This window comes from Oryctolagus cuniculus, chromosome 12 (genome assembly GCF_051225735.1).
Source record: "Oryctolagus cuniculus isolate XC-2025 breed Fujian yellow rabbit chromosome 12, ASM5122573v1, whole genome shotgun sequence".
NCBI classification, from domain to species: domain Eukaryota; kingdom Metazoa; phylum Chordata; class Mammalia; order Lagomorpha; family Leporidae; genus Oryctolagus; species Oryctolagus cuniculus.
Window position 1 is genome coordinate 1,602,999 of NC_142878.1, and position 25,807 is coordinate 1,628,805.

General features: G+C 57.4%; 1 protein-coding gene across 4 annotated transcripts in view; it reads right to left on the minus strand.

The window, feature by feature from the left end:
- AGBL1 (AGBL carboxypeptidase 1) overlaps positions 1-25,807 on the minus strand; it is a 635,239-nt gene that overhangs the window by 466,527 nt on the left and 142,905 nt on the right. For all 4 annotated transcript variants that reach the window (XM_089311047.1, XM_089311048.1, XM_089311050.1 and 1 more), the window contains exons 16-17: positions 23,260-23,404; positions 13,006-13,159 (exon numbers count right to left, since the gene is read on the minus strand). In XM_089311047.1, coding sequence (XP_089167173.1) covers positions 13,006-13,159; positions 23,260-23,404 — 299 coding nt within the window. The remainder of the gene's footprint in view (positions 1-13,005; positions 13,160-23,259; positions 23,405-25,807) is intronic.

Genomic DNA, 25,807 nt, shown 5'->3' on the forward strand with positions numbered 1-25,807 from the left:
AGAAACTGCATGCCATCTGGCGACATTTCTTCTCCATCACAAGGAATAAATGGGGTTTGCCTGAAGTGTGCCCAGAGTGCAATCTGGGATGCAGGAATTCCTTGTTTTTCCAGAGCATTCCGAATCTCATAAACAAGGCTACTTTGTACGCCCAGACAAAGACGACAGTCCCCTGTAATCCTCCGTGGTAAAGACCGAAAACCGAGCCTCAGAGAACTACAAAGCCCGCAAAACTGGGAAGAACCAGGACTCAGATCCAGGTGGCCCCACCCCTTGCCCAGCCGCAAGTGCTCCCCAGGCCTCGAAGCAAACTTCAAGTGAAAACCAGAAAAGCAAACCACTTTGTTCTCGAAGGTTCCCCCAGAATCTCCCAGAAGTCAAAAGTTTTCTGAACCATTCGGCTTTTCCAATAACGCATAAATCCTCGTCTGTTGACATGCAGGTCCTCCTTTCACTTGTCACACTGCTAATGATGGGAGTTATTTATGTTGAACAGAGAACAAAATGTTTTTTGCTCAGTCAGTGTTCCAGCCCAGTGGTCCTGCCTGAGGGGACAGTGACAGCTCTGTCTTGGCATCTGGGGTGCAGGGAGCCCTGCTGGTCTTTCCAATTAGGGCTTCACCCTGTCAGTTTCGTGACAGCCTCTTCCAAACGCTCTGGGCATCACCACATGCCAACGACGGCCTCGCTCTGTAAGATTCCACAATGTCAGACTCCACAGCTGGCACCTGGGGCAGAGCTCAGTGAGCCACAGGACGCCAGCTGCACGAGGCCCTGGGGCAGCACCGACTCCCCGCGCTTGTGTAGTCACCTGCTGCCCGCACCAGCCCGAGGGAGAGCTGCTGCTCTCCATCATTACCCAGGTGGCCACCAACAAGCACTCCGATGATTCATCTGGGCCGGCTAATTGGCCCAGTGACTCAGCTCCTAACCTGCCTTCCGGAATCTCTCTTTCAACCGGAGTCAGTGGGGCGGGGGGAGCTCCAGCCACAGCCTACAGGGGCTCACGTTCACGGATTTCTTCCTTCCCATGCCTGCCTTTGGGAGAACGGCAGAAGAAATCCATGGCCAAGCCAGAAGCTGCCGTAGTGTTCCCTCCAGTCTTTCTGCACCAAGTCCACTCCCTGCTTTCAAGGAGAGAATGGGGAGGCGGCAGCCATGTGTCCTGTGCATTTCGTCACCGGGAGAGACAGTGCCAGCTGCCAGCGTCACCCATCACTCACCTCCAGAGGAGATGAAGAGCCCCAGTGGCCATGAGCACTCACTCTGGAAAAATGGCCAGGGCCATCCCCAGGTTCCCCTGCATCAGCGGGTCCTGGCTTTCTGACAGCCATCAGCCCGCCAAGAGTCAGTCACAGCCCAGTCACACACAGGACATGGCCCTGCAGGCTGGCGACCCCGTCCTCAGACCTCCCGCATCTCAACCAGCAGCAGCGGAACAAGCCGGGGGCACAGCCGGGGGCACAGCCGGGGGCACAGCCGGAGGCGCCCCGAGCAATCCCCGTGCAGCAGAAACCATGGGGGTGACATCGCCAGCTTTTTGAGCTTCCTGGCGTTGATGCTGGACACAGGTGAGTGACATCAGACAGAGGGGGCACCTCTGGGCAAATCAGTCACCTTACACGGAAAGAACGCACCCTGCCGCTGACATCCCTGCTGTCAAGGCAGACAGACAGAAAGCCCTCGAGCAAAGCCAGTGCTTGGTTGGAATTGTAATTCAGAGATTCCAAAATATTTCTCCACTAAAATCTTACTGTCGGCTAGGGAGAAAAATTAGCCAAAGGATCATAAAAGAAAAGGAATTCTTTTCAGCAAGAATAATGTCATTTCTAAACACAGAACAGCAGATATACCATTTCAAATTATAAGCAAACTTTTACTCTCACATTATCCATTGTAGTCCACAACAGAACACCGCTTTCGTTTTCCTAATGGAAAGGAGCCGCGGATACAGTGGAGGGACCAAGGGGCCTGGGACCGCCGTTTCCCCAAGAATTATAGACTAAATACCCTGAACAACCCTCCAAAACAAACAACAAAACTGCTAAAATCTTTTTCCAAAACTCTTTGTTGTTGCCATGCTAAACTAGCCTGAAAGAATAAATCGGTAGCTGTCAAAAGTAAAGTGACGCCCAGGAGCCTGGGAAGACAGGCATCACCGCTCCTCCTGAGGGCCTCACCTGAGCCCTGGGGACCTCGCGGTCCTGCTTTGAGGCCACAGAGACTCAGGGAAGCAGAGAGGAAGCTGAGGCCCACCCTCGGCAGCTGTCCAGCAGGACAGCTGTGCGCAAAGCTGAGACCCCGGAGGTCTTCACTCTCAGTTCACGCAAGGGGCGAGTAAGCCCAGCGTTTTATCTCAAATTTCCCCTAGGAATGTAGACCCAGAAGCAAATCCTCAAATCCGGATGAGTTCCCAGCACACACGGTGAGGGATTATTGCTGGCCCAATTTAACGCACTCTCAGGTGTGAGAAGAAGCAAACACAAACGCCCGCCAGGCTCCAGCCTGGGCCCCGCGGCTCCGTGCTCCATGGACCAAGGGTAGACTCGTACCCTGGGTCAGTCCTTGCAAGCCCAGCCTCCAGGCCACCTGCTGAGTAACAGTCAACAGGTCCACTTGAGGGGACCATGACCCCTGCCGACCCGGGCCCCAGACCCACCCTGGCAGACCCTAGCTTCAGGTTTTCCTGGCGAAACCAAGCTCTAGACCAAGGCACCTGCTGACCCAGGCACCAGGTTCCCGCCCAGGACTGCAGAAGGAGCCCGCCTGTGGATCACAGGATGGCCCACCAAGGACTTCTGGATCAATGAAACTAAGTATTAATTTTGCAAAAATACAAACAAAATGGATAAGTCTTTAGCTAGACTAAGAAAACAGAGACAATTATAAGTGAAATGAGACATTAAAACTGATTCCACAGAAATACAAAGGACCCCAGGAGAACACTGAGAAAAATTAGACGTGAACAAATGACCACCCACAGTGAATCTGACCTTGCCATGCTGACCCTCCACTTTCCGTAACAGCCTGTGAGCCCGTCAGTGCCTCTGAGGGAAACCCCGCGCATGAGCAAAGTCATTCACATCTGAGCCAACTTCCCCTGCCCACCTCATCTTCTGCCCCACGTCAATCCACAGCCCTCAGCCCTGGGACCCCACTCCCCACGCCTCCTGCCCTTCACTTGCTGTTTTCCTCCTTGGAAAGGAGCTGTCTCCACGTCACTGCCTGTAGGAGACGCACACCACTGACATTGCTCTCAGCCTCAGTTTTATCGTCCGTACAATAGGTGCAATAATCATCGTGCTTAACTCACAAGGCTACCAGGAGGACAAAATAATATTATGTGAAGCTTTGTAACAGGAAAATGATTACAAGACAGGGCAGAAAATAAAGTACCAATCCCAATCAACTTACATCCTCATAAAGCCATAAATCATAAGTTAAAAGCAATCATCACATGAACCTTTCTCATACACGTCTAACCTACGGCTGAGCCAACACCACCGTACACAGCTCAGAACAGGCTGGCCTACAACTGGAACACACCACCTCCCACAAACCCCCCCCGTAACAACACGTTAATGTCTCATGCACTTGAGGGAAGCGATGACGGGGTGCAGGGAAAAGCAAACTCAGTGTCCACAGAGCGCTGGCACACCGCACAGGTCATCACGGCTGCGTGGCTGCAGGAGCTGTGTGCACTGCCCAGCTGCCTGGCATCCGGAGGCAGCATCTGACCACACAGCTCCGGCCCAGAGACCCAAACCCAAGTCTCCAAGTACGGACTCTTCGGAGGGCAATCGCTCCTGCGCCCCTGCGGAGTCAAAGAATCAGGAGCCAACCGTGGTAAACCAGACGCCCCTGGGACAAAGCTCTCCATCGTCCCCATCCGTCCAGCTTCAGAGGAAAAGCTTTCAGCTTCCCACCTGCTGGAGTGACCAGGCCAAAGGGGGGCCAGAGCTCTGCCATCACAGGGTTCTGAGGGTCTGTACCGAGTGACAACGCTTGAGTCACCTTGTGCGAAAGGACTGATGACAGAACGACAAGGACACATTAAGACGGTTGGCATGCGTTTCACATACACTCCGCTTCATGTACCCTCACGAAGATTCAAATTGTTCTGCAAAGGTTTTCATTCCCAACGGAGGTTTCTTTGAGAGCAAAGCTATGTCGACGTGAGGCTGCTAGAGGCGACTGGGGCTGTGGGCTCCCCGATTTCACCACGTGCCTAATTCCTCTCTCCTCGCCGCCTCCCCAAACTTTGCTCAGCCCCCAGTTGTAGTGTAACCCACTGTGTCTTAACCAGCTGTCTACACGACACACTCCCCATAGCTTGGGAGTAATGACAGGGGGAAGCAGTCCTGACCTTGGCATCCAGAACACCTGCCATGGTTCCCAGCCCGGGCGCCCACGAAATGGGCAGGCCTGGGAGAAGCAGGCACGGTTCAGGTTCTCCCTGCAGCTCCTGTTATTAAAGCCGTCCACACCGAGGAGACCTGTGCTCTGGGAGCCCGTTTCCTTCCTCTAATGTGTGTCCGAAGGAGCACGTTGAAAAGACAAACAGAAACGGTTTAGCCAGGACACAGGGACTGAAGCAGGCGCGTCTCTGCCGCAACCTGCCCGGGTTCCCAGGTCCCGGCTAAGCAGCGGAGGAATCAAGGTCTTCGTGGACATCCATGCTCCTCAGCTCCGAGATCCCCCACGTGCCCCTGGGAGGTAAAACAAGAAACTTCAGGAGAGACAGGCTTTTCCCTCCGCTTCCCTCGGCCACTATTGTCACCTGAGGTGTCCCCAACAGAAATCTCCACTCTTCCTGCCCCATCAGGTGTCTCAGAAGAGGCAGAGGCCAGAGAGGATGGAAAATGATTTGCAAAGAAGCCAAAGGGGGAATCCTGTAACTGTGTATTTTTCCACTCCATTCTAATTTAAAACCACTTACAAGTGACAACTCCCAACCCTCCCAGGTGCCTGCGGTAGCTCGTTACACCCTGGGGACCCCCTGTAAATCTCTCTTCAGAGAACAGCTATTGTCTTCCTAGGAAAAGCTTTTAGCATAATGGCAGGCTGAACAGAACACTGCTTTTGTAAGTAGGTTTTTAAGGAAAGAAAAGGAGAAAGTATTCTAGTCTGCAAAGGCAGCCACTCCCTGCCCGCCTCCCAGCTCCCCAGGAAAGCACCGTATCAGCGCCCCAGGGGCTGGCGGGGAGCAGGCCCACCTCCCAGACACAGAAAGGTCACACTCTGCTCCCGGGCTCTACCGAGCGCCTCCTGCAGGGTCTCTGGCTGTGGACAGCAGAGCCGTCCCTCCCAGCCAGCCCGGCTGTTCAAGCTCCTCTCCCGTCCACGAGCCAGGCGGGACGGTTCTCCGTAGAGGCAGAGCATCTGAGGAGATGACGGCTCTCCCCACACTCCCCACACTCCACTCCTCCCGGCCAGCACCTGAGGAACCCCGACCGGAAGGGGACAGCTTTCTTTTCTCAGGGCTGAAGCGGAGATCTGCACCCCAAAGCCGCGGGGCGACGCAGAGAGAAGGGGGAAGTGAGCCGGGGGTCCCGCTGTGTGTAGCCTGCATGGGGCAGGGCCCGTTCCTCCAGGGCACTGACTGCCCATGGTCCTGGGCTGGGCCTGGGCTGGCCGCCTTCAGAGTTGCAGTCGGCAAAATGGGGCAAGGAGCACGGGGTCGGGAGGAAGAGCCCACGCCACGCAGACGCTGCACACGGCGCACACTGCACACACCACACTGCCCACGCCACACAGACGCTGCACACACGCACACTGCACACACGCACACTGCACACGCCACACTGCACACACCACACAGACGCTGCACACACGCACACTGCACACATCACACTGCACACGCCACACACACGCACACTGCACATGCCACACTGCACACACCACACTGCACACACCACACTGCACACACCACACTGCACACGCCACACACCACACTGCACACACCACACTGCACACACCACACAGACGCTGCACACACGCACACTGCACACACCACACTGCACACGCCACACAGACGCTGCACACACCACACAGACACTGCACACACCACACTGCACACACCACACTGCACACGCCACACTGCACACACCACACTGCACACACCACACTGCACATGCCACACAGACGCTGCACACACACACACTGCACACACCACACAGACGCTGCATGTGGCACACACTGTACACACACACACTGCACACACCACACTGCACACGCCACACAGATGCTGCACACACGCACACTGCACACGCCACACTGCACACGCCACACAGATGCCACACACACGCACACTGCACACGCCACACTGCACACACCACACTGCACACACCACACTGCACACACCACACTGCACACGCCACACAGACGCTGCACATACCACACTGCACACACCACACTGCACACGCCACACAGACGCTGCACACGGCGCACACTGCACACACCACACTGCACACACCACACTGCACACACCACACAGACGCTGCACACACCACACTGCACACACCACACGGCGCACACCTACCACCACACTGCACACACCACACGGCGCACACCTACCACCACACTGCACACACACTACGCACATACTGCTAGAGGCAGGCATATAGGAGAAGGGTGGTGAGCTGGAAGTCCACGCCTTCACCACGCCCCCGTGTGATCTCAGCTCCTACCCGACCACCCCTGTGTGCCCACCTGCCAATCAGGCTAATTAACCACTCCTCTTTGGAAGTGGATTAAAGGCCTGAACACGGTGGGCCGGGCCCTTTTGCCTGTTCACCAGTGCGGACCCTTGCTGCCCCGGCGCCTTCGGTCCAGGCCGCCACCCACCCCGCTCCCAGGCATGTGTGCTCCTCCACGTGGCTCCTGGCGCTCACTGTGAACCCAGACTTCCCTCCCTTCTCAGACAGGGCCCTTGCTCTCCTCTGCATTTCTCTCACTGAAGAAAAAGCTTAAAAACTTACCCTGGGCCGGCGCCGCAGCTCACTAGGCTAATCCTCTGCCTTGCGGTGCCAGCACACCTGGTTCTAGTCCCAGTCGGGGCGCCAGATTCTGTCCTGGTTGCCCCTCTTCCAGGCCAGCTCTCTGCTGTGGCCAGGGAGGGCAGTGGAGGATGGCCCAAGTGCTTGGGCCCTGCACCCCATGGGAGACCAGGAGAAGCACCTGGCTCCTGGCTCCTGCCTTCGGATCAGCACGGTGTGCCGGCCGCAGCACGTCGGCCGCGGCAGCCATTGGAGGGTGAACCAACGGCAAAAGGAAGACCTTTCTCTCTGTCTCTCTCTCTCACTGTCCACTCTGCCTGTCAAAAAAAAAGAAAAAAAAAAAGAAAAACTTACCCTGCTGCCTAGTCTGTTTGTGCCAGTATTCAGAATTTTTCTCTGAATATGAGGCATGAACCCACACAGCTTATTAATTTTGAATTATTAATAAGCAAACCGGTAACATAATTGGCTGTTTTGAATTAAAAGAACCTACAATACTACACACGCACTAGACACACACGCACTAGACACACACCCCTTCCTGAGGAGTGCGCCAAGTGAAGACAACGTCAGCTCTCGACTGGAAGTACTCAGCGCCTGCACACCCAGCGCCTGCTCATGCACAGCTCACGGCTCCCCCAGGCTGAGTGCAACGACCCCAGATCACCCCCGGAACATCTCAGGCTCCACTGGGAACAGCTTCCCGGAGGGAACTTCCTACACGGCTGTCCCCAGGCCAGCTCCCGAGACGGCCTCTGTGGGTGCCTTTGCCTGCTCCCTTGGACTCGGCTTCCCCACCCCACCGGCACTCTGTGGTGCCAACCGCAATGCCCCTGGCTCCCCCGTCCTGACTCTCCCCAGGCAGGAAGGGCCCACCCATCCTAGTAGCCAGTCCACCCTCCATCACCACCACCACACCCTGGGTGCTACGCCACACTCTCTCCCTGCCTCCATCCCTTTTATCACCTATCTCTCATCCCAGATGGCTCCAAGGACAATTTTCCAGAGGCTGTGCGTGCTCACGGTCCACAGCCGAGGCCGGGAGGGTCCTGGCCTTGAGCACAGTGAGCTTGTGGCTGGGGCTCCGGGCCCACGCTGTGGGCAGGCTCCTCTCAGGAGGTCTGTGAGGAGAGCATCGCCCTCACTTCCCGCAGTGGAGACAGAGCGGGCAGCCAGCAGGTCTGGTGGCAACTGTGCTAAACAGACGTCCATCCAAAAAGTAAGACGAACGTTTCCAGGAAAATAATGCTCTTTAAACAAAGTGCTTTTGAAAAATAAACCGAATGCAATAAATGCTTCTCGGAGACTCTCTGGAGCCCAGAAAAACCAAAGGAATCAATAACCCCCCCGGAGGAGCTCCAGGATCAGGACTGGAGACCAAACCCCCGGGAGCCATCCTGCAGCGGGGAGCCCCCGGGGCCCAGAGAATGCGCTACATTCTTGGATTTCTAAAATAAGACTCGTGACAAGCCTTCCAGTGCCCAAGCAGCTCCGGAGCAGGGGGCGGTGGCTGTGAACCAGGAAGCCGGCAGCCGGCAGCCCAGGGCATAGACTGTCCCGCACGCATGGAGGAAGCGGGTAAGACCATGTAAGCTCCCCGGCTGGGAGGCTGGAGGCAGGAGGAGCTTGGCCACTGCTTCATTTGCTGTTTTATCTTCCTACATCAATACGCCTCATTCGGGGGCTCATGGGCAGTGAAGTGTTTTCTTTACGACCTACAGCATGAGTAAGCGCACGCGGGAGGGTAGAGGGTGTGGTTATGGTTTTCCCTTTTAGACACACAGCAATGCATGTGTGCGTGTCACCATCACAGTTTGCTGTGCGAATTTTTAAAATTTTATTTCATGTATTTGGAAGGCAGAGGGTAAGAGTCAACACTGCTTCATGAAAAACAGTCAAGAAATGACAGAGGGAACATACCTCAAAATGCAGAAGGCTGTGTAAGACAACCCAGAGCGAGGGACAGCATCTTCCCTCCAATCTGGAACATGGCAGGGAGGTCCAGCTTCACCTCGCTTTTGCAACGTAGTATCAGAAGTATTAGAGCAGTAAGGGAAGAGAAAGAAGTGCATTGAAACAGAAAAAGAAGTTACAGTATTTGCTGCCGATCTGATTTTGCATGTGGAAAACCTCACCTTTCCACCAAAAAGCTGTTAGAACCGATAACAAAACGACATAAGTAGAAAACTGAAATTAGATCCCTGCCTCTTACCATATACAAAAATCAACTCAAGATCCATCAAACACCACAACGTAAGACCTGAAACTATGAAACTACTGGAAGAAAACACAGGGGAAGCACGGGGAGACATTGCAGTAGGCAGTGATTCACTAGGTAACTCCCCAAAAGTACAGGCAAGGAAATCCAAACCAGACAAGTGGGAGTCTACCAGACTCAGAGGCTTCTGCACAGCAAAGGAAAGAACGCAGTGAAGGGAGAGCCACAGGACGGGAGAAGATATCTGCAAACTACTTAGCTGACAAAAGATTAAAATCCAGAATGCATCAGAAAAACTCAACAGCAGAAAAACAACCAATGCAGTGCAGAAACCGGAAGGGGCCTGAACAGGTATTTCTCAAAAGAAGAAATACAAATGACCAAAACTGCACGAGAAAAGTGCCTCCTATCACTGGCCACCAGGGAAATCAAAACCACAACGGACATCAGCTCACCCCTATCAGAATGGCTGTTATCAAAAAGGAGAGTGACATATGCTAATGAGGATGGGAGAAAGAAGAATCTTATATACTGTTGGTGGGAATGTAAATAGCGCAGAAAAGTAGAAACGGAACTGCCATATGATCCATCAATCCCACTGCTGGGTGTATACCCAAAAGACACGAAATAACTGTCAGTGACATACCTGCTCCACCATGCTTGCTGTACCACTGTTCACAACAGCCAAGATACGGAGTCAAGTTGTCCATCGTCAGATGAAACGTGTGTGTGTGTGTGTGTGTGCGCGCGCGCATACATACATACCGGGACATATTACTCAGCCACGTAACCATGCAATCCTGGCATTTGTAGCAAATGGCTAAAACTGGAGGCTATCATGTTCCGTGAAACAGACCACACACGGACACACACCACATATCCTCCCTCATACGAAGAAGCGAGAAAAGCCTCGGTCTGAACACGGAACAGTGACTGCCAGAGGCCGCAGGAGATGGTCAGTACAGGGAACTGGGCGACAGGTACCGAACCAGAGTTAGACACTGCCCCCACCCCCGCCCCAGCCAGGAGAGGAATACCCTTCACTGAGAGCAGGCACAGAGAAATATACTGACGTGTGGCCGATTCCACACCAGTTGTTTTAACCGCTGGGAGGATTCCTGACAGCCGAGGACACAGGACGGGGACAAGAAGGTAGGAACCAGGATGCAGCTGCCGCATAGTGGCACCGGCACACTTGCTGCACGTCGCCCTCCTAACCAGACACCGAGGCTGGACACCAGCACCACCACGGCACAGGACTGGACTTCCCGAGCCCCGCTCAGTGACCTGTGAGCCAGGGGCCTCTGGAAAGAAGCCTAGGGATGGGTCTCCAGCCAGCTCCTCGCCCACACTGGCAGGACTCGTGGCAGGAAGGCCGGCAGCAGCTGCCCGTGCACAAGGGCGGAGCAGCAAAGGGCTCCCGCCCGCCCCCGAGCACTCCCGGGCCCGTATGCACCGTGAGCAGGCCCCGCGTTCAACGCTGACGGAAGAACTGCAGGGTGGTGATGGAAGAGCAGTGGACGAGCCACGCTGCCTTCCAGGGGGTGGGGAGGCAGGTGTGCGATGGTCTGGGCCCCAGGACCACACAGACGGCCCTAGCGCAGCTCGGCTTCCCTCGACAGCCGAGGCCTTGACTGTGGTGAGCACCCTCTAGCACCCGGGAGCCCCCTCTCCCGCCCACGACGCCTCTTCAAGTGAGCAACTGGCAGGACAGCGTGTGTGCAAGAGAGAAAAGCCAGTGCTGCACGAGGTCCACATTCGATAGCTGATCAAGGAGCCTGCGGAAGCCGGGCTGATCCGGCAGGGCACCAGGAGTCCTCGCGCTGCCTGCCTCCCCCACACCTTTTTTTAAGCAATTTCCCCGAATGATCTCAGGTGACAACACCAACAGAAGCAGCGGTGTTGGCAAAACGCAACACACAGCCCCTCGGGGTCCCAGCTGCACGCCGGGATTCTGCCCACCTCTTCCCTGGAGACAGAACTTGGACTCACGCAGCATGCGGTCATTCAGTGCGCTGGCCCAGGAAGGATTTGCTGTCCCCAGGCCCCGGGTCCCGCCCACCTGTGACAGTCACAGAAATTGCCCTGAGTGACGTGGGAAACACACCGAGGGAATCTTCGGAAAATCCCCTAGTATTCAGAAAAGCGCTCTAGGGCCTCGTTATTTCAGACGGGACCACTGGCTGTTTATGACGCGAGTTGTTCAGTGCCCGCTGCCAGAAGCCGCGCGGTGGAGAAACTGCGCTTCGTACCCACCGGTCCGGGACACAGCTGGCGCGTCGCCGGGTACGGCTGGGTCTGCGGGGGACAAGGCAGCTGGATTCTACTCCTCTCCAAACGTGTCTGTGTGGACAGTGCCCCTCACCCTGCACGGGGCTTCTTGCCAAAGCTCCATCTGTGACTGCAGCAGAGCCACTGTCAGACTGCACTCGGGACAGGTGGGTCCCACTCATGCTCAGAACCCCAATGTCAGAAGGCATGTGTGTGTCTCTGTCCCCGTCTGTGTGTGTGTATCTCCCGTGTGTGTGCACCCTTGCATGTCTGTATGTGTCTTCTGTGTCTCTGTGTTTGTGTGTGTCCCTGTCTGTGTGTGTATGCATCTGTATGTGTCTCCTTTGTCTCTGTGTGTCTGTGTTGTGTCTGCTTCTAGTATCTCTGTGTGTGTCTGTATCTCTGTGTATCTGTGTCTCTGTATCTGTGTGTGTCTTGTGTCTGTGTGTGCTCGCTTTCTATGTGTCTCTCCTGTGTCTCTGTGTGTCTCTGTGTCCGTGTATCTGTGCATGTCTGTGAGTGTCTCTTGTCTGTATGCTTTCTGTGTCTCTGTGTCCGTGTATTTGTGCATGTCTGTGAGTGTCTCTTGTCTGTATGCTTTCTGTGTCTCTGTGTCTCTGTGTGTGCTTTCTCTGTGTCTCTCCTGTGTCTTTGTGTCTGTGTCTCTATGTCTCTGTGTATCTGTGCATGTCTGTGAGTGTCTCCTGTCTGTGTGTGTTCTCTGAGGTTCTGTGTCTCTCTTGTGTGTCTGTGCATCTGTGTATGGGTGTCTCCTGCATTTCTGTGTCTGTGCGTGTGCATCTGTGTGTCTGTGTGTCTGCACGTGTGCTGTGTCTGAGTGTGTGAGCTCCCTGACCAGAGGTGGAAGTGCGAGCCAGTGTCCCGACTGTGTCGCTGGGAACAGCTCTCTGTTGCAGCCAGCTCTCGGTCCCTCTGTGTGCTGTGACAGCAGCCCTCGCCTCCCTCTGCGTCCCATCAGGAGGAGTGGGGTCTGTCCCACAAACACAGACACGCCTCAGCCCATCCCACAAACACAGACAACACGCCCCAGCCCGTCAGGAGGAGTGCAGGCTGTCCCACAAACACAGACACACCCCAGCCCATCAGGAGGAATGGGGGCTGTCCCACAAACACAGACACGCCCAGCCCATCAGGAGGAGTGGAGGCCGTCCCACAAACACAGACACGCCCAGTCCGTCAGGAGGAGTGCAGGCTGTCCCACACACACAGACACGCCCCAGCCCATCAGGAGGAGTGGGGGCTGTCCCACAAACACAGACACGCCCAGCCCGTCAGGAGGAGTGCAGGCTGTCCCACAAATACAGACACGCCCAGCCCATCAGGAGGAGTGGGGGCTGTCCCACAAACACAGACACGCCCAGCCCGTCAGGAGGAGTGCAGGCTGTCCCACAAACACAGACACGCCCAGCCCGTCAGGAGCTCCAATCAGAAAGCACGCAGCTCTCCCAGGCCTCAGGGCACCCCTGCGGCGGCAGCTTTGAAGAAGAGTTTACTCACGGAACTGCTCCAGGTGGTCAGGGCTGTTGGACGCGGGCATGGCGGTGATGGTCACCAGGGGACACGGGTTCCCGCCCAGCGTGTGGCAGAGGACCTCCCGCCGGAAGTAGACCTGCCTCCGGTCGACGCTTCTTTCCAGCAGGTCAAGGTGAGTCTGGAGCAGGGACAGAGCAGGCAGCACGGTTTTCACGGGTTCGGTAACACAGGCAGCAACAAACAGGAGCCGCTGACGTCGGCGGGCTCCTCGTGGACGAGGGTTTCTGTGCACCTAATCCGCCCAGCATCCGCGGGCCCGGAGTCACTGGCACGTGTGGCCCTTCCACCTGGACGGCGCGGAGGCTGGGGGCTGTTTTCAGGTGGCACTGAATGCCCGAGGGTAGGACCCCAGCCCTGTCACCCGGAAGACAGAGCACCCCAGGCCAGGGAGCACACAGGAGGGAGGCGGGCAGCGGCTGCCCCGGGGCTTGCTAAGCTGACGGATGACCGGATGACCGGCTAGGACCAAGCATCGTTCCCAATACCTGCAGGACTGCAGGTAACGCACAGACAGGACAGGACAGCCGGTGACACACCTGCGAGTCCTCTGAAGCGACTCACTGACCAAGGCACCAGGACTAGCCACGAGGAGGCCAAGGCTGCCCACTGCCCTGCGTGCTCACGGTGCCTTCAGCACCAAAAGTCATCGCCCCGGACGTCAGGGCACGAATTGCCTTCCCATCTAAGAGCAAAAGATCCCACCACCAGCAGGGAGGGCCTCCCTGGGCCAAGGAAAAAGCACTCGTCTTGTTTCTTGACAAATAACAAGCTGCACAACAAACCAAAGAGCCCCATAGGAATCTTTAGGAATCTTACAAAGATATTTATAAGATAGTCATGAATACGTCACGATAAAAGGAGTCATGTCCCCAGCAGGCAGTGCCAGTGTTCACGGGGGGACGGGTGAGCTCCAACGCGCTGGGCAGAACCCAGAGCCTGGCTCTGTGCTCCCTCGCACAGTGCAAGTTCACACACACACAAGTTCAAGATCAAGGTCAGCCTGAGATGGGAGGTGGCCCGCGTGACCCACGGGCCCAGCCCTCACAGGTGATTAGCGCAGACTCTGTCCTGGCTGCAGAGACCCAGAGACGCAGCACACGGAGGACTCAGGCAGCCAGCGGGGCCCCAGGGCAAGCCAGGCCGGTGGCCTCGGGAGCAGGAAAGGCAGGAAGTGGGTCTACCCCCCAGCCTCCAGAAGGGACCAGCCCCGACACCAGTCTTTGCCCAGTGAGATCCTATCAAACTTGTAACAAAACTAAACATCCCAGAATTGCACAGACTGGACCAGGTTGTACGTGTATTGTCCTGGGACATCTGAGGTGCACAGGGAAAAACATGCAAAGGAAAGAGACCACCAGGTGACTCCACGGCCTTTCTTCTGGACTCAGGGGCACCGGACACTGGGACCCCGAGTCACTCTCACCTGCCACGGAGGACCACACCCATCTGCCCACACGCCTCCTGCGTGCTGAGCGTGACTTCTTTGTTCCCGGCCACCATCAGTGTCACCTCACTACTCCCAGAAACTTACCCAGGAAGGGACGAGTCACAGGTGGACTTCGCGCGTCCCAACTTTTCAGCAGAATGAACCAAGTCTGACCCAGGATCCGGGACCCCTCCGCACGGCATCCCCGCCTGGCGCATCCCAGTCACCTCATGACCCTCACCAGCCCCAGTCAGCCCCCACGTTAAAGCACCTGTCTCGGTGAGCATCCCCTCTCGGCCTCCCGCGGGAGGCGCAGCCAAGGTTCTGCCTCTTTCTTCCTCCCCCGCCCCCCCAGTGTGTTGGTTTTCCGCTACTGCCACAGGCAATTATCAGAAAGCCGGCAGACTGTGAGAGCTCAGACTGACTGCCTTCCAGCCTGCAGGCTTGGCGGCACAAGCCATGCCTCTCGCAGCCTCTCAGGCCGCCAGCATTCCTTGGCTTGGGGACTCCCCCTCTGCCGTCACAGCCAGAGCCTGCATCACGTCGGCCTCTGCGCCCACGGCATCACCACGTGTCCCGCCCCTCCGCAGCTGGACCCTCTGGCGGCAGCCCTGCACTTTCAAGGGGCTCTGTGAGTGCCCAGGTGGTCTCCCTGTCCCAGAAACCACCTGTGCATCCTCACGGCTCCGGCAGTCAGGATGTGGACGCCTCGGCAGGCCCTTATTCACGCCAAGGTGAGCAGTAAACTCGACTCGGCCTTAGAAGGAGGCTGCCTGTGAGACTCCGAGGAGGCGGGGCTTTGAGTGCAGAGGAACAGTGAGCAGGTCTCTCCCAAAGTCAGAACAAATGGAAATCAGCCAGGGCCGCGGCGCTAACCAGTCTTCATACTTCATTATCACGGTTGGGAATTAAGTGATGAGTACCAGGTATGGAGGGGCTCCTACCGCCGAGCAGACAGGGGACTGCACGTGCTCTTGTACACGTGCACACACACACACACACACACACACACACACACACACCGGAGCTGCCCTATCTGCTAAGTGTGAGAGCTTCGGAAACCCAGGGCTGACGGCCTCCCTAGGCTGCAGCGGCCCAGGCCTACGTAGCCTCATCTCTCAAGACCACACAATCCCCTGGTGACGACACTGGATCCAAGGAAGTCGTGTCTGGGGGTCCCAAAGCCGTGACCAAACTCGTCCCGTGCGTGCTGGGCGGTGTCGACTCTGCACCCTTTTTCGGGGAGGAGCGGCCTGGATCTGGGTAAAGCCGGGTCCGTGTGTCTCGTCGTCAGTCTCCATCCAGCGCCACTGCTCCTTGTTCAGCAGAATGGGCTTGGCGCTTCCATTTAGATTTTTAAAGTGTGTACGTGTGTGTGAGAGCTTGTCCCTACACAAAGAGTGTGTGTGTGTGTGTGTGTGTGTGTAAGCCACCATCCCTCCATCCAAACACAGAAGTGTAAGGGCAGAGGGAGAGTGACCGAGCCCACTGCGCCTGGACCTACACACAACAGCTCTTTCCAGAAACTCACTCTCGGGGCTGCTGCTGTGGGGCAGTGGGTTACGCCACCATCTGCGGCGCCAGCACCCATATGAGCACCGGCTAGAGTCCCAGCTGTGCCGTTTCAGATCCAGCTCCCTGCTATGGACTGGGAAGGCAGTGGAAGATGGCCCCAGCCCTTGGGCCCCTGCACCCACGTGGGAGACCTGGAAGAAGCTCCCGGCTCCTGGAGTCAGCTTGGCCCAGCCCTGGCAGCTGCAGCCATGCGTGAAGCGAACCAGCGAACAGAAGATCTGTTTCTCCTTCTCTGCCTCGCAAATAAAGTAAACCTTTAAAAAAAAAAAAAAACTCATCTTGGCTCCTACTTCTCCCACGACGTGGACGCTGGGAAGGGGAGCGCTTAGGGCTCAGAGCTGCAAAGCAGCGAGGATCGCAGTCCAGTGCCAGTGAGCCCGTACACAGCCGGACGTCGCTCGTGCCAGCTCAGGCCAGAGCCCAGGAGCACAGAACCCCGCACACCAGCTGCCCCTGGTCAGGAGAGCACCACAGACCAGGCCCACAGGCTCCGTCTCAGTGACCATGAGAAACACAGCTGCTGCACCATGCAGACATGAAAACTAACCGAGGGATAAAGTACACATTACCAAATACTGATGGCATCACAAATGGGAAACACACGGACAAGGGAGGAACCCAGGGACAGAGGGACGTTTGTCTTTCGTAGACCTGGCAGGATCACTTAATTCTTGGAAATGCGAGAGCAGCAGAGCAAGTGGCCACAGGCAGGCGCATCCACTGCACACTCGCCTTCCAGCGGCAGAGCCCGGGCAGGCTCCGGGAGTTCCTCACCTCACCCCTGTGTGACTCGGTGGCTGCACACTTGCCTTCCGGCGGCAGAGCCCAGGCAGGCTCCGGAGTTCCTCGCCTCACCCCTGTGTGACTCGGTGGCTGCACACTCGCTGTGTGACTCGGTGGCTGCACACTCGCCTTCCGGCGGCAGAGCCTGGGCAGGCTCCGGAGTTCCTCGCCTCACCCCTGTGTGACTCGGAGGCTGCACACTCGCCTTCCGGCGGCAGAGTCCGGGCAGGCTCCGGAGTTCCTTGCCTCACCCCTGTGGGACTCGGTGGCTGCACACTTGCCTTCCGGCGGCAGAGCCCGGGCAGGCTCCGGAGTTCCTCACCTCACCCCCGTGGGACTCGGTTTTCTCATCTCTAGCTTGGGTGTGGGAGGAGCACTCCCAGCCCTGTGCGGTGGCTGCTGTACTTCATCTAACGACAGCGAAGCCCTGCTGGGTGTCAGCTGCTCCTGTCGGCGGGGAGATGCCAGTGCAAACAGATTGTTTTCCAGACCTGGAAGGGAAGCCCTGGTGTAACTGCAAACATCAAGGAGAAACGTCAGAGGAAACGCGACCCACGCTGCAACAAGAAAAACCAGCACGAAAGCGTGGAAGATCGCGTGGAAGATGGCGTGGAACCGAAACAGCAGAAGGAAAGCAGAACTTGGTACAAACAACAGGTCAGTCGGCCTGGTGCAATGGCACGACTTTGAGGACTCTTCAAGTCCCAAGAGACACTTTCAGAGAGCGATAGCAACAGGATGCGTAGGAGCCCCCTAATCTGCTTCCGCTCCGACATGAAAGGAGAACGCTGGAGCTGCATGTCGGCAAACACCAGCTAAAGCAGGCACGGCCACCGCATGGCCACAGTCAAGATCAAGGGCATTAAACGGGATTTAAAAATCTTACTCTGAGAAAGGGCACGATTCACGATGAACATATAAAACTCATAAATCTTAAGAAGCAAATCACATGGGATTAAAAGATATGCACAAAAATGGCAGGGGAAAAGTCGTACTCAGAGTGGGAGCCCTGAGGACAGCAGCTCAGTCATGCACGAATCAGAGCACAAAATGAGGGCAGAGCGCACGGCCCGGTCCTGTTTCCGTGGCTGGGAGTCAGGCTCGGTCTTCAGAGAGCACCCTCCACCTCCCCACACAGCCGTGGGGCTGGAACACACTGCAGCGCCCGGGTGTGGACGGAGGAGGACAAGGCAGGCAACCCACGGCACAGGCGTGTGGAGAATGGAGCAGGAAACAAAATGAAGCTGTCACTGGGCCTGCAGGGCTCCCCCCCCCCACTCAGGAACCTGCCCACGGGCACCGGCAGCAGAGAGGCTGCACAAAGTCTGTGTGTGTGTGTGTCTGTCTCAGTGTCTGTTTGTGTGTCAGTGTGTGTCTGTGTGTCAGTGTGTGTCTGTGTGTCTCCACGTGTGTCTGTGTGTCTCAGTGTGTTTGTGTGTGTCTCAGTGTGTCTGTGTGTCTCCACGTGTGTCTGCATGTCTCAGTGTGTTTGTGTGTGTCTCAGTGTGTCTGCATGTCTCCGTGTGTGTGGCTGGTTGTATGTCTCCATGTGTGGCTGGCTGTGTCTCAGTGTGTCTCCAAGTGTGTCTGTGTGTCTGCCTCAGTGTGTCTCTGTGTCTCAGTGTGTCTGTGTGTCTCAGTGTGTCTCCATGTGTGTGGCTGGCTGTGTCTCAGTGTGTCTGTATGTCTCCACGTGTGTCTGCATGTCTCAGTGTGTCTGTGTGTGTCTCAGTGTGTCTGTGTGTCTCCACGTGTGTCTGCGTGTCTCAGTGTGTCTGTGTGTGTCTCAGTGTGTCTGCGTGTCTCCATGTGTGTGGCTGGTTGTATGTCTCCATGTGTGGCTGGCTGTGTCTCAGTGTGTCTGCGTGTGTGTCTGTGCCCCAATGTATACACATCTCTCTCTCTGTGTCTCTCCAATCTCGTCTCTCAGCCTGACGGAGGCTGCTGGCTGCAGTGGGAGCCTTCTGCACAGGTCGGTGGCTGGGGTTCTGCGATGGGACAGCTCTTGCCACCTGTTCCCCGACACTAACACCTCGGCACAGTCTAGCCCTCCCGAGTCAGAGCTGGGAAGCAGGGCTGGTCTGTCAGTGAAGGTCAGCAGGCACAATTAGCTAAGAGGACAGAAAGAGTCACAGAGCCACGGCTGTGCCGCGCACACTGTCCTCAGGCGAGTGCTGTCCCAGCGCACACCCTCGCCACCAAATCAGAAGCACGCGATGTCTGCAAGTTCTCTCTCCTGATTGCCGTCGTTCACAAGATACAGCTCCACGAACGCCGCCCATGGCAGAGCATTGCTCATCTTGGGGGACACAGGTTCGTCATGAGTGCCTGTGTGAAATCTCTCCGCCGGACCTGCCGCTGACGGCACCGAGCACGCCAGAGCCCATGCTCGGGACTGCCCGCTGCCTGTCACGCGGAAGCCTGCTACACGCAGAGCAGCTGTGAGCGTCCGCTGTTTCCTCTGCAAAAATGGCTTGGTCCTGTTCCCCTGAAAATGAGGTCCCAGCAGATGTGGCCATCTCACCCCCAGAGAGGCCCCGAGTCGCCAGACCTCACTGGAATCGTGGAGGAGGGAAGCGGGGCCTCTGGAGGCAACTGCCGCCCGCTTGAGGACCGTGGGGATGAGCCCGGGGTGTCCGAGAGGCCTGGTGACAGACACCGAGCGGAACTCGGCCTGCGCCCCCTCCTGCGTCTCCTTCTCCATAAAGCCCCCCTGGACCTCCGCGGGCCTGCTGATGCAGCTGAGAAGTGAGAACGTTCCGCACTGGAGAAGCTTCCCTTTCTGACCGTCAGCCCACTGCCGCCCTCGCCGCTCCCCGGCTCAGAATGGCCGCCCCGAAGACGAGGCTGCTTTATTGAGCGCGGCCCAGGTCTCAGCTGCCACTCAACACCCTCATCAGGGAACCTGAGAGTTCTCATCACGAGAGGACAAGTCACAGCTGACCCCAGTGACCGCTGCCCAGCCTGCGGAGTTCCCTGGCCTCTCCCAAGTGCCCCAGCCGGCCCACGCGGCTCTCCCCAAGTTAAAGGGACCTACTTCAAGTTGAGAGAAATTACTAGACTCTGACTATAAAGAAAGGAGGGATTAATATCCTTTTTCCATTAAAATTAAACACATTTTTATCACTGAGAATTTTGGGAAAGAGTAAGGAAGATCACCATGCACCCTATGAGAGCCATGAGCGGCCTTCCTAGTCATTTCTGTTGGGTCTTTAATTCGGATTTCTGGAATAAGTTTAATTTTACTATAAATTATAGGACATCTCCCACTCAGTTCAACAGAGAAAACGATCTCACATCATCCCACAGAGTAAGTCCATGGTTCCATCAGCACTGACACCAGCCCTTTAACCCTCCCCACCTGCCAGTTTGTCACAGCCCACGCACCCATCACGTGATCTGCGAGCAGGCCTGCATAGGAACCGCTGCTGTGTGTCCACCTCACAGACGAGAAGGCCGAGGCTGAGGGACGGACGGTGGCTTTCCCCGGGTCACAGCCAGAACACAGAGGGCCGGCTGGAGACGCCACCATTCGTGCCCAGCGTGGCCCTTCAGGATGGCCACCGCTCTCACCTCCTCAGCAGGAACCCCTGGGCGCCTGGCTCTGGTTCAGGCGCAGACAAAGCCGCCGCTGCCTACAGACAAGGCTGATCCACGACTTGCGCCAGCATCCTCGCTCTCCCACGCGGAAGGCAACATTTGCCATGTGACACTGTTTAAACTCTCCATGTATTCGGAGCCCTCTGTAAGCCAGCGTACATACAGCACCTAAGTCTCCCTCCCTCCCCCACTCCCCTTCTCTGAAGACAACGGCCCACGCCTGGTGAGGACACTGCCTGAACTCTCCCAGCCTGTGGCGTCCACGTCGGGCCAGCCTCCCTGCCTTTGCCAGCTCTCATGGCTGCGAGCTGCCAGCGCGTCTCCCTTCTTGATTTCCTGAGACGCCCATGAGGATCGCTCTCGGGTCCCTGCAGCCATCATGTAGTCCCGACACTGCACCCAGCGTGGCTAACAACACTGAAGCGCCGCTGCAACACAGGCCTCTCCCAGCGGATCAAAGCATAACTCCTTGTCTGCTTCAGAACGACAACAAAGTGGTATTTCTTTCTCTCCGCTTTATTTTAATTCTGTAATTTGGCCAATTACCCGACAGAGCTGCTGGCAAGCATCTGGGAGATATCAGAGAAGGAAGCAAGCACTAATTGTCTTATTATGGTGGAACAATACAGTTCTCCAAGTTCCAAAACTGTATTCATGCGAAAAGCAGCCCCCACCCCCACCCGGTACAAACCCTGCAAGTGCTCAGCGTGACCCGTGTTACAGGAGAAGTGCAGGGCCCAGGGCCGTGCTGTACTGGGTTAAGCATCCGCCCACACGGGTGCCAGGTACAGTCCCGGCTGCTCCACTTCCCATCCAGCTCCCTGCTGCTGGCCTGGGAAAGCAGTGGAAGACAGCCCAAGTGCCTGGGGCCCTGCACCCACGTGGGAGACCTGGAAGAAGCTCCTGGCTTTGAATCAGCCCAGCTCCAGCTGTTGCAGCCATTTGGGGAGTCTCTGTCTCTCCCTCTGTCTGTAACTCTGCCTCTCAAGTAAAAAAAAAATGAATCTTTAAAAAAGAGAGAGAGAGAGAGAGAAGTGCAACTCCCGTGTTTGCCAGCCCTCGCACAGCCCCAGGCCGCCCGCCGAGCCCATCCTGCCCTCGGGCACTTCCTGGTTAACGGGTCATAGATCTGTTGGGAGAAAACCTTTCCTCTCAGGACAAGTCCAGAGATAAAACACCCAGCTGCATTCGGGAAGGCCCTCATTACCCGACAGCAGTGGGGGGGTTCTTAGGAGAAATCTAGGGCCGATGGCCTCCAGTCCAGGGAGGACAGAGACCGAGAGTTATTCAAAATGCAGAACCTAGAATTGAGATTGTACGTTCCGTCACTTGAAGGTGACAAACGGCCTCTGGAACCCGCATTACTCAGGCGGGAGCAGGAGGAATCCCTGTTCCTGTCGTTCATGAATGGGACAGCCCGCAGGCTGGGTCAGTTACCGGGCCTCCCTCCCGGCCCTCAGTGAGCTCAGGGCTGGGGACCCCGCTTGCTCCTGTTTCCCCTCCTTTCAAGGTGGAATGAATGCCCCTCTCAGGGAATTAAAAATCAGCCCATGTGTGTGTGAAAGGCCTGAGACCAGCACCCACTGGGAAGCCCCAGAAGCCCAGCATCTCACTTCAAAGTCCCCCCCACCCAGACCCTGAGAACCTCCCAGGTGGTCCCAGCCCTTCCCCCAAGGCAAGCTCCCAGAATTCTCTCCTCAGGACCAAAGGGGTTACCTGACCTGATAACCTGGGGCAATAAAACCTTCACAGATGCCCTAAGGGGAGCCCCCCTACTCTGCCCAGTGCCAGCAAATCTGGGAGGAACTTGCTAATTTTCACCCAACAAACCCCATCCTTTGTCCTGGAGGAGAGGGGGGTGGGTAAACAGACTCCCTTAAAACCTAGGGAGTCCAGCCAGACTGTGCACTCAGCCCTCTGCTCTCTGCTGAGCCGCCCGCCCTGCCCAGGTGTGTTCTCTCCACTCAGCCATGTGACCTCCCTCTCCCCCAGTCCAGCGACCGGGCACTCTCTGTTCTTTCCATTCTGACGGACGCCCTGTCCCCAGTAAACCGTATCACTCCGCTCTCTGTCTCACGCTGGAATTCTTCCTTGTGTGAAGACAAGGACCCCATGGCCTCCACGGCCTTTTCTCCAGTGACAGCCCCATGCCCCAGAGGCTCCTGTGTGTCTGTTGTAAACTTTCGACCACGTTCTTTGCTCTGAACACGAGGGCCCCAGAGGCACACGGGAAGCACCAGGTATAAGAAGGACAGGTTGGGGCCGGCGTTGTGTTGTAACAGGTAAAGCCACCACCTGCAGCGCCAGCATCCCACATGGGCGCTGGTTCAAGTCCCTGCTGCTCCACTTCCATCCAGCTCTCTGCTATGGCCTGGGAAAGACGGCCCAAGTGCTTGGGCCCCGGCACTCACATGGGAGACCCGGAAGAAGCGCCTGGCCTCATAGCAGCCTCCAGACCAGGACTGGAGAGGCGACAGGGACTTCCCGAGCTCCTCCGCGGCCTCCACCCCACTCCTTTCGGTGAGGGGTCTTCACACCTGCCCTCAGCTCCACCCCAGCTCAGCTCCATCTCCCCACGCGAACCCTGAGGACAGAGCTAAGAGACTCCCCCACTTCCCACACACAACCTGCAGAGGCCTTGGGCTTCTCAAAGTCCCCTTTTGGGGGGGCTCTGTCCTGGGAAGGGGACAGGGCCCCTCTAGAGCCACCAAGGCCCTGACGCCCTCCAGAAGGCCTTCCCCACCTGCCACCCTCCCACCTGTGGGGGTCCCCAGATTGTTAAGACAGCCCCGGGGAGCCCTCGGCCGCCGGTCCCGTGGCAAGGGGCACGTTACCATGAGGGCTGTGTAGGTGTAGGGATAGTGGTAGGCCACGTAGCAGACGTCCTCGCCGTGCGGGAAGGTGATGGAGAAGGTGAGCGTGTAGTAGCACCTGCCGCGCGCGCCGCCGGCACCAGCCACATGCCGCACGTAGTGGTTCCTAGGAGAGGAGCACAGGGTGAGGCGGGGGCCGCGGGCGCACCCTCGCCTGCCACCTACGGGTCACAGAGCCCTCAAAACACACGGAGAGACACAGAAGACATGGACGTGCACAAGCGGACCTGCTGCAGGCCGAGCCAGCTCCCCGTGCCAGCCCTGCCCCGGCCTCGCCCGCAGGGAGTGCAGGCCACGGCCCCTCCGTGCTGGGTCTGAAAGCCAGGGTTGTGTGGGCACTGAGCTAGAAACCTGGGGGACTGCTGGGCACCCCGTTAACTCTCCTGCAGACGGAGTCTTCGTGACTCACAGGGCACCCCTAGGCGCTGTCTCTCCCTAGGCCGCAGGGGCTGCAATGCCACAGGGTAGGGGGGTGGCCATCTACCAAATCCACGCTTGAACCGAATTCTAAATCACGGCTGACGAACGTCATCTTCTGTTAGCATTGCAGCAGCCTGCTGTGTGGATGAAGGGGAGAGCGTGGAGAAGTTCATCGGTAGCTACAGGACCAGAACCCAGATCTCTCTGGCTGAGGAGCCCTGTTCCGTCCACTCCACGACGCTCATTTCTCAAGGGACCTGTGCGTCCCCCACTGCGGTCCAACCCCGGGCGGCCCGAGAAGGCACAGTCCCTGTGTCAGGAAGAAGAACCAATCCCGATCCTTCCGGGAACAGGCGCAGAGGAAGTCACACCTAGAAGTACATCCCTGCACGCTGCCAGCCACGCTCTCGCTGCCTGCTGACGCCGAGACAGCCGTCAGGGCGGCACTGCGACCCAGAGCGCACCCCGACACCACCACCTTCAAACACACGGCACTGCTGCCCGGCCCCGGTGCTGTGGGGAGGGAGGAAGCAGCAGGCAGTTCTTGCAGAACATAAGGGCTACGGGGCATTCTCCTCCGCCTTCACGCCGCCCTCAAAGCAAAACAGCAAGCGTGTAAGAAAGAAGCGGACAGAAATGCCTACATCTCGTGCTTTGTAACAGAAGAAGTATTTCTAAAAACTATGAGGAACGGAGTCGGATGAGCTGGTGGCCCTGCCGACTATGGCTGGAGCCACTGCTCAAGCCTCAGCCTCTGACAGCCACAGGCAGCCCTGACCACTGGGGACCAGAAGATGCTGCAGCCCCCCGGGACCCCCGGGACTGCCCCGTGCACCCCTGTGCTTCCCCGCAGATCAGAGAGTCCACTTCCTTTGCGCCTGTGGTGTAGAAGCTTCCAAGGGGGTGGTTTCCCCTGAGTTGTCTAGATCTTGACACCGGCGCGTAGCTCTGTTCTTCCTGATTTCCCGCAAGTTTTTCCGAAAGCCAGGATGCTGGTCCCTGGGAGGTCTGCAGAGCAGCAGGTGGGAGCTCAGAGGCCTGTGGTCGCATGCGCCGTCTCTCTCCTGCTGAGATCGCGCTAAAGCCCACGGCAGACGTGCGCCCAGTCAGCAGCCCCTCCTCACAATGCAGGAGCCGATGGAGATGATGTGAAGGGGGAGGGATCACCTGGAGACACATGCGTGTGAGTGAGCACACACATGCGTGCAGCAATGTACCAGGGACAGCCACTGCAGACACCGGGGAGGGATCACCTGGAGACACATGCGTGTGAGTGAGCACACACACGTGTGCAGCAATGTAGACACGCACGCAGGAATGTGTGGTGGAAGTGCACACCCAGGCCTTCACTGCCCCCACGTTCCTCCCTGACAGACACCGAAGGCCAGGCCCTATCTCCACTGGAGGACAGAATGTCCTGAGGGCCCGAGGATGGTCTGGGGGGTCTCCCTGAGCTGGGGTCTGCCCTGGCACGGCCACACTCCCCGTGGGTTCCCCCACCCTGCCTGGAACAGCGGAGTCGCTCGCCCAGGAAGCCCCGCTGCAGACGGCAGCCACCAGAGCACGGGGAGAGCGGGTGGGCAGCTGAGATCCCCAGAGGCCTCGGGCCTCTCCCCACTCAAAGCAGCCCTGGCTCTGAGGGACAGCAGTGGCCGCAGAACGGGAAGCGGCGCAAGGCGGGCCAGTCCCCAGCTCCCAAGTCCCTGAGGGCCCAGGGCCCAGGGACGCACAGAAGCATCAGGCCTTCCCAGGGTCACGGCAGCTGCTGAAGTCTGGCCTCTCACCTGCCTGACACAGCCCCGATGTGCCGCCGGGTGGGGTGGGACTGTCCTGGGCAAGGCTGCCCGCCAGCCCTCGCAGGACACTTGCTGGAGGCCCACAGAATGGGACGCCACCTCATTTAGAAGCAGCTTCAGCGGGGGGGGGGCCAGCTCCGTCCCTCCCCCGGGTCTGAACTCCCGGCTGCACCTGCTCTCAGTGGAGTCACCTGGCACTACCTGGAGCAGGTGCCACCCAGGAGACGGCCCCGCCCCCAGCTAGGCAGGCCTCTGGTTTAGAAGCCTTCTGCTTGGTGGTGACTCTGGCTGTC